At 54.5% G+C, this 16,979-nt stretch overlaps 1 protein-coding gene across 1 annotated transcript in view; it reads right to left on the reverse strand.

Annotated features, from left to right (window-relative positions):
- Nucleotides 1–16,708, reverse strand: part of NGFR (nerve growth factor receptor) — a 38,637-nt gene extending 21,929 nt beyond the window's left edge. Inside the window, exons 1-2 of the mRNA XM_034756099.1 lie at nt 16,476–16,708; nt 8,446–8,587 (exon numbers count right to left, since the gene is read on the reverse strand). Coding sequence (XP_034611990.1) covers nt 8,446–8,587; nt 16,476–16,523 — 190 coding nt within the window. The 5' untranslated portion in view covers nt 16,524–16,708. The remainder of the gene's footprint in view (nt 1–8,445; nt 8,588–16,475) is intronic.
- Between the last annotated feature and the right edge of the window lie 271 nt (nt 16,709–16,979).

Here is a 16,979-nt window from a genome sequence, read left to right on the forward strand (position 1 = left end):
TGCAGAACCTCATCCACCCCCTCCTGTAATAAACCTCTCACCTCCGGCTGAAATACCGAACTCAAATCACAAGAGAAAGACTTGGCTGGAGGTGCAGCAGGCTGGAGACCAGGGGCGAGTTTAAAGGGCTACAATGCTGTCCTGGGGCAGGGCTGGCTTGGCCCACAGGCCCTGCTGGGCAGAGGAGCTGGGCGATGGGCTGCTCCGAGCTGACCCTAGCAGGGCATAGGTTGCCTGCTTCCTTCCGAGCCCCGTGCTATCCCGGCCCCACAGGAGACAGAGGGAGGCCTGTGGGTTGGGAGGAGAAGAGCCCTTGGGGGCCCCCGCCCTGCCCCCCTGGCTACCGGAAGGAACCCCGGAGTCTAAAGTTATTTTTAACCCAGGGAAGAGGAGTTCCTGTAGGGCTGCCATCACTGTCTCTTCATCTACGTCCTTTGAATTCATTTCCTCTGCTCTGACCTGCCAGGGCCTCCGACCTCCTTCCTCCCTCTGGGCCTTGGACTCCCCCCCCTCGTCGGGGGGAGAAAGGTGTCAGAGAGATTAACCCTAATCCTCGGCTCAGCCTCCCCTTCATTTTGAAAGCGATCCATCCCCGTATTAATCTTTAATTACCTGGGTGATCTCCTGAGGATGTTCGCGGGAGACGGCAATTATCCTGCTGAATGACAGGGCGCAAAGTGCTCTGCTCAGATTGAGCGCTGCCATCACGGCCGCCCTGCTCCCGGAGTCTTGGTTAAACCTGCCCTTTGCTCGCTGCCTGTCTAGCGCTGGTACTTAAGGTCCCTGTAGCCTCTGAGCACCTCGTGACCTTTAGTGCATTTTCCCTCCTACAAACTGGGAGGCAGGGCAGTGGCGTTATCTCCACTCTACAGATGGGGAACTGAGGCACAGAGAGACTAAAGCCTGGACCTGCAAAGGGAGTTAGGCACCTAACTCCCAGTGGCATGGGAGTTGGGCATCTAAATACCTTTGAGGATCTGAGCCTAAGTGACTTGCCCAAGGCCAGACAGGGAGTCTGTGGCAGAGCCAGGATCTGACTCCAGCTTCATTCGAAATGAGCAGTTGAGGGGGGAGGCTGTGGTCTTTGGGCCTTTCTTACCAGTGCAGAGCATGGGCATTGAAATAAGGAGACTGGTGGGTTCACAGGAGAAGACAGGAGGCGGCTAGATCGTGGGCTGAGAACTAGGGGAGAAGAGGAACAAGCCAGATCTCTGTGGGATGACACATCCCGCCCACACCCCTGTGAAGCTAGAACAGACATTATTAGCCGGATGCAGGAATTCCTGTATGAGGTTCTCTGGCTTGGGTTGGGCAGGAGGCCAGACTGGCCTCTTCTGGCCTGAACCTCTATGAATAAAGGCAAAGAAGTGGGGCTGAGGAAGACGATGTATCTGTTGGGATTTGTACGCACTATCATCTAGCTAAGGTGGCCCCATTGCCATGTTATCTTATAACCTCACCATCTCTAATGTACCGAGCCTCACCACACCGCTGGTGAGGCAGTGCATGGTACAGATGGAGAACTGAGGCTAAGTGACAGGCCCAAAGTTCTGGGCTTGAATCCAGGTCTCCCTAGTCCTGTGTCCTAACCACTTGGCCACCCTTCCTCTCGAGAAGGCAGCAGCCCATCCAGTGCCCTTGACGATCTTTTAAAAAATAAAGAAACAGACCTGTCAGTTCCCACCAAGCAAATCAAACCACCCCACGACAACATAAGCACCGTATGACACACGTTCCCCAGAGTCCCACCCATGACTACCAGCCCTACCAACTGCTCATCTCCTCACCAGCCAGGAGAAAAGGTAGGCCCCTGAAGGCTGATCCATTCAGGCTGGCGGGAAATGAACTCCAAAGGTCCGGAGCCTTCATGGAGAGCAGCTTGTGAACCAACCTCGCTCAGTGACACCTCGTGGTCAATGGGGTTAAAGGCGGCTGACAAATCTAATAGCCTCAGTCCTTCCTGTTCATCCATCGCTAGGAGATCATCCACCAGAGTTGTCTCTCTCAGTAACCAGACTCGCCAGGAGATCTGAGCATGGTCTCACCCCAACCTTTTCCCATAAGTTTAACCAAACGCGGAAGACTCGATACAGGGTGAGAGCTGGCAAGATAGTCAGTGCCAAGCAATGAGTTATGGATAGCCGAGGCCTGCCTGGCAGGGCTATACAGCCCTGAAGGAGAGGTGGCCAGATCACGGGCTTGTGGCATGATGCTGTATTGGCAGGGAGTGGTAGACATGTCTTCTGTGGTAGGATGTGCATTGCCTTGCGGGAGAAGACAATGGTAACCACAGACTCCACGTTGACCCATGTAGGCGTGTGACTCATAGGTGACATGAGTCCCAGACCGGTGACTTTATCACAAGCTGATCTTTCCTCGCACAGACGTGCATTGCACAGAATTGAACAGGCCATGTACCCCCCTCCTCTTCCCCATGGTCTGCATCATGTCAATAAATATAACACGGTGACACTCCGTAGTGTCTACCAGGCCTTGGTGTTTGGGCCCAGGTCCAATGGGATTTAGGCAGCTTTGAGGGTCCTTGGCCATAGTGAATAGCTCGGAGCTGTCCCGGCCATCTGCCAGAAGGTCCGGGAATGGATGGCAGCCAGTCAAGCCCCAGCGGCTCCAACTCCGTGCAGCCGGAGGGCTTTTCTTTCGGCAGGACAGCGCGCCGGTTCAGAGGTGCGGAAAGCAGCCATGTTTAGCTATTTTAGGCAGCGTCCTCAATACTTCAGCAGCGTCGAAGGATCACCGGGAGGGTGCTGCTAGCGATGAAAGGCAGAGGGGTCCCCATGTGGCCCGAAGCAGCTGATCGCTATTAGCTTGGCTATTCAGGGATGACGTTGGTGCCGGCGAAGAGGGTGCTCCTGGCGGCAGTAAGAGCAACCAGACAGGTGAGCGCGCCAGGGGGATCTTGCCAATCTCTCCACCTCCTTGGCACAGCCTCTTCTGCCAGGCCGTCCATGCACCATCTTGCTGGCACCGGTCCGGTATTGCCATTCTCCACACCATCCTCTCCTGCCATACCATGTGCTGCCGTGGGGGGGAGACCACCACCCCCTGCTGGCCCTTGAAAGACGCTTCCATCCTCTGCTCTGTGGCTGAGAGCACCCCCAAACACACCCCCTGGCATCCCATGGCGTTCCCACTCGCCACACTCCCATCCTCGCTGGCTCAGTTCAGTCCCAGCCTGCATTCCTCTGACCCTTTAACCCCTCAAGGAGTGGATGTGGCTGTGTTGGGCGGGGGGGGAGGCATTCTTCTTCGCCTCCTAAATCTGTTGATTTGAGCTTTCCATCCCAGCAGCAGCAGCTCTCTCTTCTCTGCCCACCTCTGCTTTCTTGGCTCCTCCGGTGGCCGTCAATTTCATGGTCATAACTGAACACAGACTGGAGATCAGACCTCCCCAATCTATTTCATTCAGGCCCTGACCCCCATGACCCCCCACCCCATCACCAGCGCGGCACAAAGATCTGTGCTCTCTCTCTCTCCCTCTTGCCCGTCCCGCTCCCCCCCTCCCCCACCTCCCGTGCCTTTCTGAGCAGTTCCCAGTCAGACGCTGGAGTGCACAGCTCCCATTAACCTGGGTTAATTCCTTACATTATTCTGAATTATTGATGGATGCCATTAGAACGGGGAGCTGGACCGGAAAAGCATATCGGCTGAGTGCGCACATTTCCAGTGGCAGCAGGGTATGTGACCTGAACAATTACAGCTGAGAATCCAACAGGCCCCCATGTAACGATGGATGTTGAGGAGATGAATAAATAAATCATGAGACAGCGGTCGGGAGAGGCTGCCGGTGGGAGGGGGAATGAAGCCGTTTGGGCTAATGCAGGACTCAGGTTGAACTTCAACATGAAAGCAGACCTGCTCTCCCCCCAGACGCTTTCTTCTCCACCTGCACAGACTGAGTTTTGCCCGGATGGTCTTTTGCGCCTGGCTGTTGTCGAATCAGTTGCAATTAAACGAGGCCGGCAAGTCAAGAGCAAATCCCCCCACAGGGGGAACTGGAGGAATCTGCGACCGTGGGCGGTCACCCGGGCCAAACAGCGGGGCTGCATTATTAGGGGGCTCCATCGTGTAATGACCAGCAACCGCACGATTATTCTGGACGCTGTGATTATTCTGGACATGCCATGCTCTGGGGTAAGCCAATGCCCTGCGGAGGCCCAGAAGGAACGTCTCGCCCACCCCACGCCAGGGACAGCATTTCACAACTGGCTAGTATAGCCGTTTTCTCGGCCCCCTTTGAAGCACCGAGGAGTAGCTGCCAGGGGCAGGAGAGTGGCTTTGTTGGGTCACTAGTCTGAACCAGTGCTTGGCGGTAGGTTAGTGGATTGACAGGGCTACGAGCCACTAAGGTGAATCCTGTGGGTGTGATTCTGCAGCACCTCTGACGCTCCTCTTAAAACCCAAGGGATTCTCACACATGGAGCAGCGCCGGCGTCAGACCGGATCGCTCCACACTGCCGATATTTCACAAAGAAAAGAGGAAAGGGAGGGGGGCTCAGAAGCTGGCCTGGGAGAGGCAAGGGGCTTGATTCTGCAGACCCGTCCGCCACCCTTACGCTGGCATAGCCCCCATGGCTCCTTATTTACAGAGGTGCAAGCAAGGCCAGAATCAAAGCTGAGGGCTCCTTCCAATCAGACACGGAACAAGGCTATTAATGGCAGCTCGGCCAATCGATCGCAGTAGGGGATTGGTCCCCTATTTTCAAGTGTTTTCTCCCATCTACTTTTAAATGCCCCCAAGCACTGGGGAGGCTGTCGCACAGTTCTGCCTCCCAACTTCGCTTTGCTCCTAGCTACCCCCATTGGGTCACACTCATTCTTCTCCTTTCTTGAGGGCGTCTTTACATGTGAGCAGGCGCCCAGCTGGCTGGTGAGGGGAACCCTTTCACCGTCAGCGTCTCTTGGACACCTCTGCTCCCCCGATGACCTTGAGCCCCGCCCTGCTTGAGGGCCTAAAGGCGGGCAGAGGGACCAGCTGACCCATCTGCCACTCCTGGCTGTGAGACGGCCTGTATTTTATTCCGGTTTTTTAAATAGTTACCTCCAAGTTTATAGCTATCTATATAGCTTTTCTCATCTTAGTTTTTTCCTTATTATTTCCATTAAAGTAGCCCCATTGTGTTAGGTGCTGGACAAACACATAGTAAGAGACAATCCGTGCCTTGAAGATTTTACAGTCTAAGCAGACAAGTCAAACAAAGGGTGGGGAAACCGAGGACAGAGAGGAGACGTGACTTGCCTAAGGGCACCCAGCAGGTCAGTGGCAGAGTCAGACTAGAACCCAGAGTTCCTATTTTCCAGCCTGCTGCCCTATTATCTAGATCAGCTGTTCTCAACCAGGGGTCCTGGGGGCTGAGAGCAGGTTTCAGGGGTCCACCAAGCAGGGCCAGCGTTCGACTCACTGGAGCCCAGGGCAGAAAGCCGAAGCCCCACTGTCCCGAGCTCCACCACCTGGGGCTGAAGCTGAAGCCTGAGCAACTTAGCTTCGTGGTGGCCCCTGTGGCACAGGGCCCCAGGCAAATGCCCTGCCTGCTACCCCCTAATGCCAGCCCTGGCTTTTATACGCAGAAAACCAGTTGTGGCAGCACTGGTGGGCCGTGGAATTTTTATAGCATATTGGGGGGGGCCTCAGAAAGAAAAAGGTTGAGAACCCCTGATCTAGATCATACAGTCCCTCTACCCCGAGCCACTCCTGCCTCTGGATTACTTTGTGACACCGGGGTAGGGGGAAGGGGACATCTCAAGACCCTGCTGATGTGTGATTGGTTGCGTAGCTCAGCTCCCCAGTGTGACAAAGCAGAGACCAAACCCAACCTTTACTCCTGATTCCTAGCAGCAGGATGGAAATACACACTCCAGCCTGGGACTAAAGCAAGACAAAGACATGTCAAGGTCAGCTGGGCACAGAAAACAGAACCACATGTATTTATACACACAACCACCCACGTGCAGATTAATGGACAGATGCAGCCACCTCCCAGTCGCTCTAATGCTGCATCCGAGTTCTGATCCTACTCTCTTAATACCCCCCCCCCCCCCCCACCCATTCCCTGAGGGACTCACATGATGAGAACTGGAATGGCTCCCTCCCACAGGGGAGAATGCATCCCAGCCGGAAGGATGTGGCGGGGGAGGGGGCGGGGGGTTTGCAGAAAAATGTCATGTCTCCACTCTGGGATTGTGAGCCTGGAAACGACTCGAAAGCCGAGAGTGGAGAACGAACATGTGTCCGTGAGGATTAATACCGACATCTGTGAAAGAATCTGGGAGCCTGGCATCCAGCCCGCCGCACGCACAAAGCCGCCGCTGCATGGAAAAGCCAACAGCACGCACGCCACAAACACAGCCACGGTCCAAAGAGACAGATTGCAAACACTTGCACACAGAGCCACCCCCAGAAGTGGTTAACCTGTAGCTCCATAGCACAGACTTGAGCTAACGGAGCAATGTCACTAACCAGCCACAGTAGTAGGCTGTTATCCTCAGGGAACCAGCCACGGAAGGTGGGGGCACAACACAGACTTGTGCAAGCACAGAGCCAGAGTCATGCTACACCCATCAAACAAGTGTGATCCAAGGACACGTGCACGCCCATTCACATCCACTCAACATTTACTGCATACGCACTCCCTCCATTACCCGGGTGGGAATTATTTTATCTTCTTCCAAATCCACATTTCCTTCTGGAATGAAGAGCTGGCGTGTCTCCCCGGGACCTGATTCACACCACATGTGCTCTGTGTGATTGTAAAGGCGCATCAATGTGGAATCCCTGCTCAGGGAGGTACCCGGTGAGAGACCTAAAGGGAATGCTGCAGAGAGTTACCAGCCTATGCTCAGGGCAGGGGGTGCTCCCTGGTAGAAGCTGCTTTTCACGGTGTTAACACGCGTCTCCTCCAAGGTCAGACAGCGGGGCTGGTATTCAATATCCAGAGTCCTTACTGCCGTTCACTCCGAGGTTAAGTGGCATTCATTGATTTTGAAGGAAGGTTGATATTTTTAGCTGGTGTGCCGCAGAGCTGTGACTGGCCATGGAGCGTTTTCCTCTAACAAGTCAGATCACCTGCCCAGAGCCCCCTCCCAGTCAGCACCCTTTCCTCCACCGGTCCCCTCTCTTCCAAAAACTGTTTTCAGGAGACACCCTCCCCAAGGATCTCTCCTCCACTGGGGAAGCCTTGTCCTCAGGGATGTCTTCTCCCCCCGCAGCATTTTCAGTTTTGCTCTGGGTCAAAATAATAATTGTGAAACAAACCATCACGCAGTCCTTCACCACGGTGTTCTGGCTTGGGCGGATTTCGCTGCAAACAGTTGGAACCAGCAACATTTCGGCACTATCCTGCCATGGTAAATATTTGGAGGGCAAGCTGCCCTGGTGGTGGAGGATGGGGGGGCTGGTGTTTTTATTTTCTCTGCAAAGCACCATGCACCGCCATGGCACTACAGAAATAATCGCTCGATCATTTCATCACTACGTGTGCACCCAGATCACTAGCACATGTACTCTACCGGGGCCTACGAAGCATCCGACGGGGACAAAGTGCCTTCATCCATCCGTGATATAACAGCCGGTTTCCTTGTCCTACCGGGGCTACCTTGTTCTCATCCCCTGCTAAACGGTCAGTCTAATTCCACTTTCTTATTATACTGTAAAAGTCACAGGGGGACTCATTGGAAAACATCGCATTGGGCAGCCCGTACAGCTAAGCAAGAGAGAGAGAATTTCCCAAACATCTGAGAGAACCAAGCAACTCCCATCAGCTGGTGCAAGCCCAGGGGAAGGAGCCGTGTGGGTGTGGAGAGGAATAGAGACCCCAAGGAAGCAGGGAATGACACAAACGGACAGTAGAAGAAAATGCAAAGGGCCGGTATCTCAGAGGAGGGCTCGGGGGGAGAAATCCCATAAATCCCTTTGTGTTTGGATGTGCAAGTTAGTTGGTCCAGGCAGACTGGGAGCCGGCTGATCAGACTCCGAGGCCACACCGGTCAATTTCAGTTAACAGGCTTCAGTGACAGTAGTTACCGTGTTTGTGGAGTGTATGTTCTGTTTGTTATATCCCACTTGCTGCAGGATACAATGGGTTTAAATGATATAAAGGGAGACCAGATACTGTAGTAATGGGCACGTTAGAAATTGCAGGTGAGAGCAATTGGCTAGATCTGGCGCAAGCCGATACCTGAGTGAGGACTATAGCAAAAGGGAGGACAGAACAAAGGGGATACCCATTTTTTTCTAGGTGCACCCTGTATCGTAGTCATGAGAAGATAATACACACCCAATGATCCAAAGGGCTTTTCAACCCAGCCATCTCACCCCTCCACTGGAATCTCCCTTCCCCCCAGCTTTATCCCCAGTGCCGTAGGCAGCAGGCGGTTTCCACCCACCCCCAAAGCTCGCTGTGGGGGTGAAATTGAGGACAAGCTACTTACTGTCCAGGCATGGCTCACAGACCGTCTGATTCACCCCACAGGGCTGCGCTACCCCTTCTCCCAGGTTGCAGGCTCTACAGCACTCCCCACTGGCGGTGTACTTCTTGGTGAGACACTTCTCCTTCGCGGCCCAGGCCGGCCCCTGCCACGGGAGGGAAACAGAATGATCGGGTCGGTCTCTTTGCCGGGCGGGTGGGGTGGGTGAAGAAAATAAGAAACTAACTAAATTCAGTCCCACCAGCAGGAGGGGTGTCCAGCGTGATCAAACGCCCCCGCCTAAAATGCACGTGATTGGAACCATCTGGGCTTAAGATGAGCTCACCTACCAACTATTATTAACATCAAAGACCTGGGAGAAGAAAGGGATTAAAGAGTGTTGTTCCTCCCCTCCACCTCCCCCAAATTCCCATTCCCCAAGAAAGCCCCCAAAAGCATCCAAATGCCTGGATTCAGGCCTCTGCCAGCACAGCACAGCACATCGGGGGGCGGGGGGGGTTCTTCTGGGTGCCTATTGCACTCCTTATTTGCACTCATATAGAGCCTTTCATCGAAGGATCTCAAAGCACTCTGCAATTATCGACCACCTAACCCTCCAACCATCCCTGTGACGTCTAACGGAGACGGGGGAATAAATAGAGGCTTAGAGGCTTACCAGTGGGAGAGCTGGAAAGCGAACTGAGTTTTAAACACTGCCATCCCAGACCCTCGCCTAGTTAGGGTGCCCAAACTGTGTGAAAAACCGGGACAGGGGATGGGGGGGTAATAGGCACCTATATAAGACACAGCCCCACCTATAGGGACTGTCCCTATAAAATCGGAACATCTGGTCACCCTATGCCTAGTGCACCGTGGTTTACCTGAGCTCCAGGACTTGAATTCCGAGGAGTGATAATGGAAGTGCACGCTTTGAAGTGCTTGGTAATTATGGTGCCAAGGGATTCAGCCGCATCGCTGTCTAATGGAAGCAACAATATTTGCTTTCTAAATAAACCCTGCCCTGGCGTATGGAAGCAATAACACGCCGCAAGTTGTGCGGTTAGGACAGAGCTGCACATGCATCATGTGGGTTTGGTAAACGGCAGATGAGCGAGGCCAATCTTTCTGAGAAGTGGGGGGGCTGGGTGCTTTAACTTCACAAAGTGCTTTCTTGTTGCGAAGCACCTTCCCTAGCAACGCTTCCCTAGAAGAGACAGCTAGCGGCCGAGTGTCGGCAAAGGTTACGTTGTGCAACGGCTATTCTCCCTCCCCCCCCCCCCCCGCTGCAATGCTTGTTGGTAGAAGGATCCTGCAGGTTTGTCTGAACTGTGGTAACAAAAAGAAGAAGGGGAGGATTGGATGGCTCAGGGCATGGTAATGAGATTCAGAACCTTCCACCGACGGGAGTTGGGCGCCTACATACTTTTGAGGCTCTGGGCCCCAGTGCAAATCTAGCCCAGGCAGGGACCAAAAGATGCTACTATCTGGCGGTTGTTTGGCAGCAGCACGCCACTTTCTATTCTGCATGTCACAAACCAGCCGCCATGGACGCTAACTGCCGACCGTGTCTACGGTCTCAACAGAAAGGCCCAGGAATACATGGGAGCGAGAGACTGAAATACCTATCTCCTTGTCCTGAGCAGTGGTCCCACAGGGCCATCGATAAACACAGCTATACTTGAACAATCCTCTTGGCTAGTGCTGAAGGGGAAACATTTCCTGGGGGTGGGGTATTTTCGAAAAGCGACCACTCAGTGCAACAAAAATACATCTGCTCACAGCACTGCAGGCTGGGAACTTGCTGCTTTATTCAACTGCATCACAACAGAGTGGAGGGAGGGAAGCTTCCACTGACTAAAACAGGAAGTAAGGGCGAGGTGGAGCATGGCTCCAACTCATAATACCCTGAATTAATCCCTTGATAACCATCTCCTACTTCGACTACATCACTAATGAAGCGGTCCGTAACATCATCACCCAACGCGCTGGGTCATATGAAGACCTTCTGACGACCATGAAGAAGCACAAGCTGAAGTGGTATGGCCATATAACAAGATCATCTGGCCTATCCAAGATCATCCTCCAAGGGACAGTACAGGGGAAGAGAAGAGGTAGACAGAAGAAGAGATGGATTGACAACATAAAAGAGTGGACAGGAATGGACTTTGCGGAGACTCAGGCACTGACACACAATCATCAGGGGAGGAGACAATCGGTTGATTGCTTATCAGTGAGGGTGCCCCAACGACCAATGCGGTTATGGGAGTGATGATGATGAAAGGCATAAATCATCAATCTCTACTCAATTTAAGATTCACTTTTTTTAAGAAAAAATAATTCTGTTTCTAGCTTTTAGGTTTCTGAAGAAAACCTCCCAAATGGGAATGGATGCAGCACTGTCTTCCTGAGTCTGCAGACAGATAGCTCGCCTGCTGCTCACCGTTTCTTCAAACAGCAGCAGAGTAAAACCTACAAGCTGGTCAGTCTCATGGCCTCTGGGAACAAGAACCATATCAGTTTTAGTCTGCTGCTATGGGTAGCAGCACAAGAAAGTATTGGAGTTATTCATGAAGAAAGAGTCAAAGTATGGCACTTGGAGAGGGGTAGAGTAGCAGAAATCTGACCTCTCCAGCAGCAGCAGATAGCATGTGGGAGGAATAGCTAAGTGGAGTTGGAAGAGAAAAAAAGTTCTTCCTTCCTTCCAGCAAACATAGGAAATTCACATTTATCTGCCACCCATAGCCGGAAGCAGCTACACAAGATAGAGCAGAGTCTAGGGAGAGCATCACTGGAAGGAACCCCAGTCCCACTCACGTTCCCAGCAACCGGGAGAGGAGCTCCTGGATTCTCACCATCACACTCCCTCTTGACTCCCATAGTATCAGCCTCTAATGAGTAGGTTTACTCTTGTGCCGGGTAGGTGTCTGGGAGCAATACAATTCATACCAGAAATGAAAATACGGCATTGAAAACAATCCCTCAGAACAAACCCTGCCAGGAAAAAAAAAACAAAACGAGGCAGGAAAGACGCTTTCCCGACAATTTCTCTGGCCCACACGCCCCTGGCCACGCAAGGGAGACGAGCTGGGCTAAGGAGACCAGGGCCTTTGCTACCCAGCTCAGTTCCCTGCACAGCAGGCCCTTCCCTCAGCCAATTAGCTGCCTCCTTTCCCAGTGTCCACTGGATAAACGCTGTGCTCTGACTATTACAGATGCTGGCGTTAGACAAGGGAGCGCCAATTACAGGCATTTGAATGACAAAGGGCTCCAATTACCCAGCGCTTGAGAGCATGTGGGCACTGCATTTGGCAGCACAGTTAACTAGCGAGGGCCTGGGATGACTTTCTCTAGGCACCACTGCACTAAAAGACCCACGGAGGCTGGATCAAGTGACAGCTCAAGTCACGGCTCAAAACAGCCGTGGAGACGTTCTAGCTTGGGCTGGACTCTGGGCTCTGAAACCCTGCAAAGCGGGTGGTTCAGAGCCTGCCCTCCAGCCCGATCCTGAACACCCACATGGCTATTTCTAGTCCCGCAGCCCAAGCCCCACACGCTCGAGTCAATTGACCCAGGCTCTGATGCTCGGTGCCGTGGGTTTTTCTTTGCACAGACCCTCTTGTAAATGTTGCATCACACCAGTGACCCCAAGAGATGGGGCTTCATGCTCCAGCCGGGAGTCTGGGGGTGGAGGCGCTGGGGTGGTTTTGGTCGGGTCCTGCCCCCTGCGAGGGTTGGGTCCTGCCCGGCACTCACCCCTGCAGCTCCTGGCTGGGCTTGGATCTCCGCTCCATGCATTGCAACCTGCAGGGTTGCAGCGCTGCTCAGATTTGGCCCCCCTGACTGGACCAAATTGGTGTGAGTGGAGTTGTGACCTAGCTCATGGGTTGCAGCGCCACTCACTCAAATTTAACCTGCCCGGACTCCCGCCGGCCTGACGGCTCGGCCAAACCTGAGCGACACTGGGACTCCAGAGACTGCAACACCAGGAGCAGGGAGGCGAGCCCAGCCAGCCCCGTGGGACAGGAGCTGCCAGGGGCCCTTTGCAACATTCTGGCGACCCAATGTCAGGCGCCGACCCACGGGTTGAGAAACCCTGGTCTAGGGCATCTCTGCTGGGTGAAGCTGGGACTGGAAAAGCTGTGGGGTCCCCCTCCACAGCCAGCACTGTCACATCATTCGACAGTGCCCCCTGCTGGAAGAAGATAAGAATTAAATGAGGGCTGGCCAGAAGAAAATAATTCCATTTGGTGAAAAATGGTGAGGTTTCAAAATTTGTTAACATTCTGCCTCGGAATGAAACCCAAACCTTTCGAAACTGTCCACAAAACATGGCAGAGAGAGAAAAGCCAAGAGCCCTGTGACTAGGGCAGCGAAACACCCTGACTCAAAGCTTTCTTCTGCCTGATTCCACCAGCTTTAGAGGCAATCTCCCTCTACCTGATTTGAACCTGGGTCACCCCCCCGCCCCAGTGCAGCTGAGGGCCCTAACCACTGAGCTATGCTTGCTTTCGGTTTGCTCAGAAATTCCACCCTGACCTAAGGAATCTTCCTGGTGCAAGTTTAAGTAAAACTGGTAAATTTCCGCCAAAGAGTTTTGACCAATTTCTCCATTAGGCTTTTGGCCTACAACGGTGTGTGTGCGTGTGAAAATTCCTGAATGATTCCAAATGAAATTGCTTTAAGTGCCATCATACCCGGCTCACCTCTAGGGTGACCAGATAGAAAGTGTGAAATATTGGGACAGGGGGTGGGGGGGTAATCGGTGCCTATATAAGAAAAAGCCCCAAATATCAGGACTGTCCCTATAAAATGGGGACATCTGGTCACCCTAGTCACCTCCTGCATCACCCCTCAGTGACCCCTGCTGAGAGGAGCAAGAACCGCCGTAGTTGCGTCAACATTGTCCTGTATCCTTTCCCGCAGTGACTCCTCTTGCCAGAGGCTGGGGCTGGAGTAACAAACCAGCTGCTCACATTTTTTACTATGAATAGCTCTGGGAACGAATGGGACCACAGCAGCTGTGCTTTCGGCCCCAGTCTGCTCAGGCCGGCTGGGACTGAAGGAAGTGGGTTACCAAGAGCCAGGCTCTCACCCCAGCTTCTGCCAGGGTTCCTAGAAGCTGGAAGTGAAATATACAGACTTTCCTGCCACCGGCACTCCCTGCAGTGCCCCCTGCTTGGAGAGGAGCAGCTGTGAGATACGGCCAGTCCCTCGCAATCTGATTGCCGGGGAGGGCCACTGACTGACAGCTCGCACTCTGCATCCCCTGTTGTAATTCTTGCCGGGAAAGGTAAGAAGAAATGAGCAATGCCCCCTGCTCCTTGGCAATCCCTCCCCTCAGTGCTACTAAATGGTGTGGAAAATATAACTTCCATTCCCAGGTTCCAGAATCCATCCTCCCCGCCAGCCTGCGTTTCCCTTTCCGCTCCGGGTCCTGAGCACTGAAAACTCCCATAAAGATTAACACATTTATGGGAGAGCACATGGTCTAAATTAGTCCGGCGAAATGTGCATGTTATTAACACAACTCCTGTTGACAAAGCCGCAGGTATTAACCCCATAAAGCATTTTGACAGCTCGAACAAGAAGGAGAGAGTGACACCTCCGTGAGCTTTTAATTGCTTTTTAAGTTGTGCTGGGGTGTGTGTGGGGTGTGTGTGTGTGTTTTGTTTGTTTAAGGAAGAGGATGACTGATCATTAATTCCTAAATATATGTAGGACATGGGAGCTGGGCACATTACCAGTAAGTCTCTGGCATGAAAAAGATTTCACCCTGAACAGGAGACCTGGAGCAGACTTTGAGCAGGAGATGGGCCCAAAATCCTGGAGCCGTACTGCCCTGCAGCCTTGACACATTCCCTGGCTACTCGCCTCGCTGTCCACAACCAGCAGAACCAAAATGCCAGCTCAGAACAACCCCCCCCACTTTGGGGACATCTGAAATCTGCATCTGAATTCTACAGCCTGGGTCATTCGCAAGTCACAGCACCACATGGGCAGTTCCTCTCTGGATCCTATCACTTGAGAACGGCACTGCCCAAGACAAAGAGCAGATGAGCTCCCCTTCCCTTCCTAGTCCTCCCAAGGAGTTTATCTGCGGCTCGGGGTTGGTAACGGGACACTGAGCTTTTCAGCTCTAAGTAAGCGGTTCCAATCCGGCGCAGCTCGGTGATGACTGAAAGTTATTGCCATCTGTTCGGTGGCCTGTGTGAAGTGAACTGATGGGTGTCTCTCTACCTTCTAGGGGCAGATGTTCTCGTTGCAGTCCACCACTGCCTGCCCCCACACCCTGCTTGGCTGGGTGTCTCGGCAGAGAATCAAGGGTGCAAATTAACTCCCCTCTGAGCCCTAGAGGTGACCCCTCCGGGTCACAGCTGAGCAGGGAGAGTGTTGGGGGTGCCTGGCCTGTATCTGCTCTGTTGATCAAGTTGTGGGCTGAGGAAGCACTTCTCACCAGCGCAAAATGGCTTTAAATAAATGAGGTTGGCTCGAGCCCTGAAGCATGAGGTTTAAAATCCCCTCCAAAATGTGCCCAGCAGTCACTCTCATAACACTGGATATCCCTGATATCCACGGAAACATCCACGCCTGCCCTGTGGATCTGAGCGGGGCTAGCAATTCCTCTGTCCCTGGGATCTATCATTTACCTCCGTCTAGGCACCTTTTCTTCTGCTCGGTCACTGCCTTTGGCTTGTGAATATTTCATTGGCCTGTCGCACTCTCCCCTGTGCAACACTTTTAACGGTTGCCCCCTATCGTATTTGAATGGCTGGTGCCCCCCAAGAACCCAGGGAGGGAAGGGAAGGGGTGCTTTAGCAAAAAAAAGCATAATTTCTCTCGGATCCTGTAGCTCCTGCTTAGGTGGGAGCCCAGATCTCATGGGGGTAGATGCCCTCTTTTGCCCCCCAGGGGGTCCCAGACTAGAGGAGAACCCCCTGGCCCTCTGCTAGGCATGAAGGTCACAGGGGTCCTGGCGCTTGGGCTGCCAGGCAGGCTAAGGGTGAGGTTAGCTGAACTGAGCCAGCTGTGGAAAGGTGCCCGCGGGCTGAGACGTTCCCTGGGCCGGGGCTTCCCCTCTCTCCGTTGGGGGTGGCCTCCAGAGCTCCCCGAGCAGGGACATTGGAAGCTGCCATGATGCTCAGCCGGACTCCTGGGGGTGAGGAGAGATTTTGCCCCCACCCCTGTCCCTGGGAATGGGGTAGGGAGAGGTCGGGGAGTGTCTGGAAAGGGGCACAGCAGGGGGAGGGTGGATGGATGGAGGGAAGAGGTGTGTGTGGGGGTTCATCACAGGGGCCAGTTTGGCCGCACGATCCCCAGCCCAGCCGCCTGTATTGATTTAAAGCCCCTGGGCATCCATTGGTGGGTGCTCAGCTCCTTGGCTGGATGGAGCCCCCCGGGCGGGGCATGTCCCAGGCAAAGTGCCCGGCCCAGAGGGGGGAAGGTTACAGCTCAGCCGTGCCCTCTGTGACCCCCCCCTTTGCCCAGCTGCCCTCCGCTCTGCACCTCTGTGCCTGGCCATCCTCCACCCCCCCNCCCCTGTCCCCGGGTACCGCACCCCTCCCCATTATCCACTCCCCTTCGCCCCTGTACCCGGGTACCCTCCTGAACCCCTCCCTCGCTAACCACTCCCCTGCCCCCGGGTACCCCCGCATCCCTCTCCCGCTAACCACTCCCCTGCCCCCGGGTACCCCCGCATCCCTCCCCCGCTAACCACTCCCCTGCCCCCCTGTACCCCTCTCGCACCCCTCCTCCGCACCCGGGTACCGCACCCCTCCCCCGCACCCCTGTACCGGGCACCCGCTACACCCCTTGTCTCCGTCCCGCCTGTGCCCGGACCCCCGTTCCCTGTCCCGCTACACTGCCCGCCTCTCTCCCTGCGTCCGGCTGCCCCCCCCGCTCCCGCCCCATCCCTTTGCCCGCCTACCCCCTTCCCCACCACCCCTCACCCCTCTGCCTCCCTCCCCGTCCTCCGCCCCGGGGGCGCCTCCTCCTCTGGGGCTCTCCGAGCGCCCGGTCCCCCCGGCCCCGGCCCCAGAGCCCGCAGGTTCACTCACCCCTGGGACCACCACCACCAGCACCAGCACCAGCAGCTTCTTCTCCATGGTCTTTCCCGTGTGTGCCCCAAGCCAAGGGCGAGCGGCCGGGGGGGGGAAGGCGCTTCTCGCAGCCCCAGCAGCTTCTCACCTCCCCGGCGGGCTCAGGTTGGAAGAAGGACGCAGCCCGGCTGGCTGCGGGACAGCACCTGCCTCTGCGCCTGAAGCTCTGCCCTGTTTTATTAAAACGATCGATGCTGCCCTCCCACTGGCTGGGTGGCTTTTCAAAAACCCAAGTCACTGCAGCTGCCCCTCCTCCCTGTGCCCCCCCCCTTCCCCTCCACCCCCAGGAATAGTAGCACACACACACACACACACACACACACACACAAGCTGGCATCTGCCTGCTCCACCAAAGACTCTTTGGAAAGGAGCCTGGGAGACAATTAACCGGGGAAATACACAAAACTGCAAGAGAACCAGAATACAACTTCCAGCTCCCTTCCCTTTCGCCAGCTGCCATTC

This window comes from Trachemys scripta, chromosome 23 (genome assembly GCF_013100865.1).
Source record: "Trachemys scripta elegans isolate TJP31775 chromosome 23, CAS_Tse_1.0, whole genome shotgun sequence".
Lineage (NCBI taxonomy): Eukaryota > Metazoa > Chordata > Testudines > Emydidae > Trachemys > Trachemys scripta.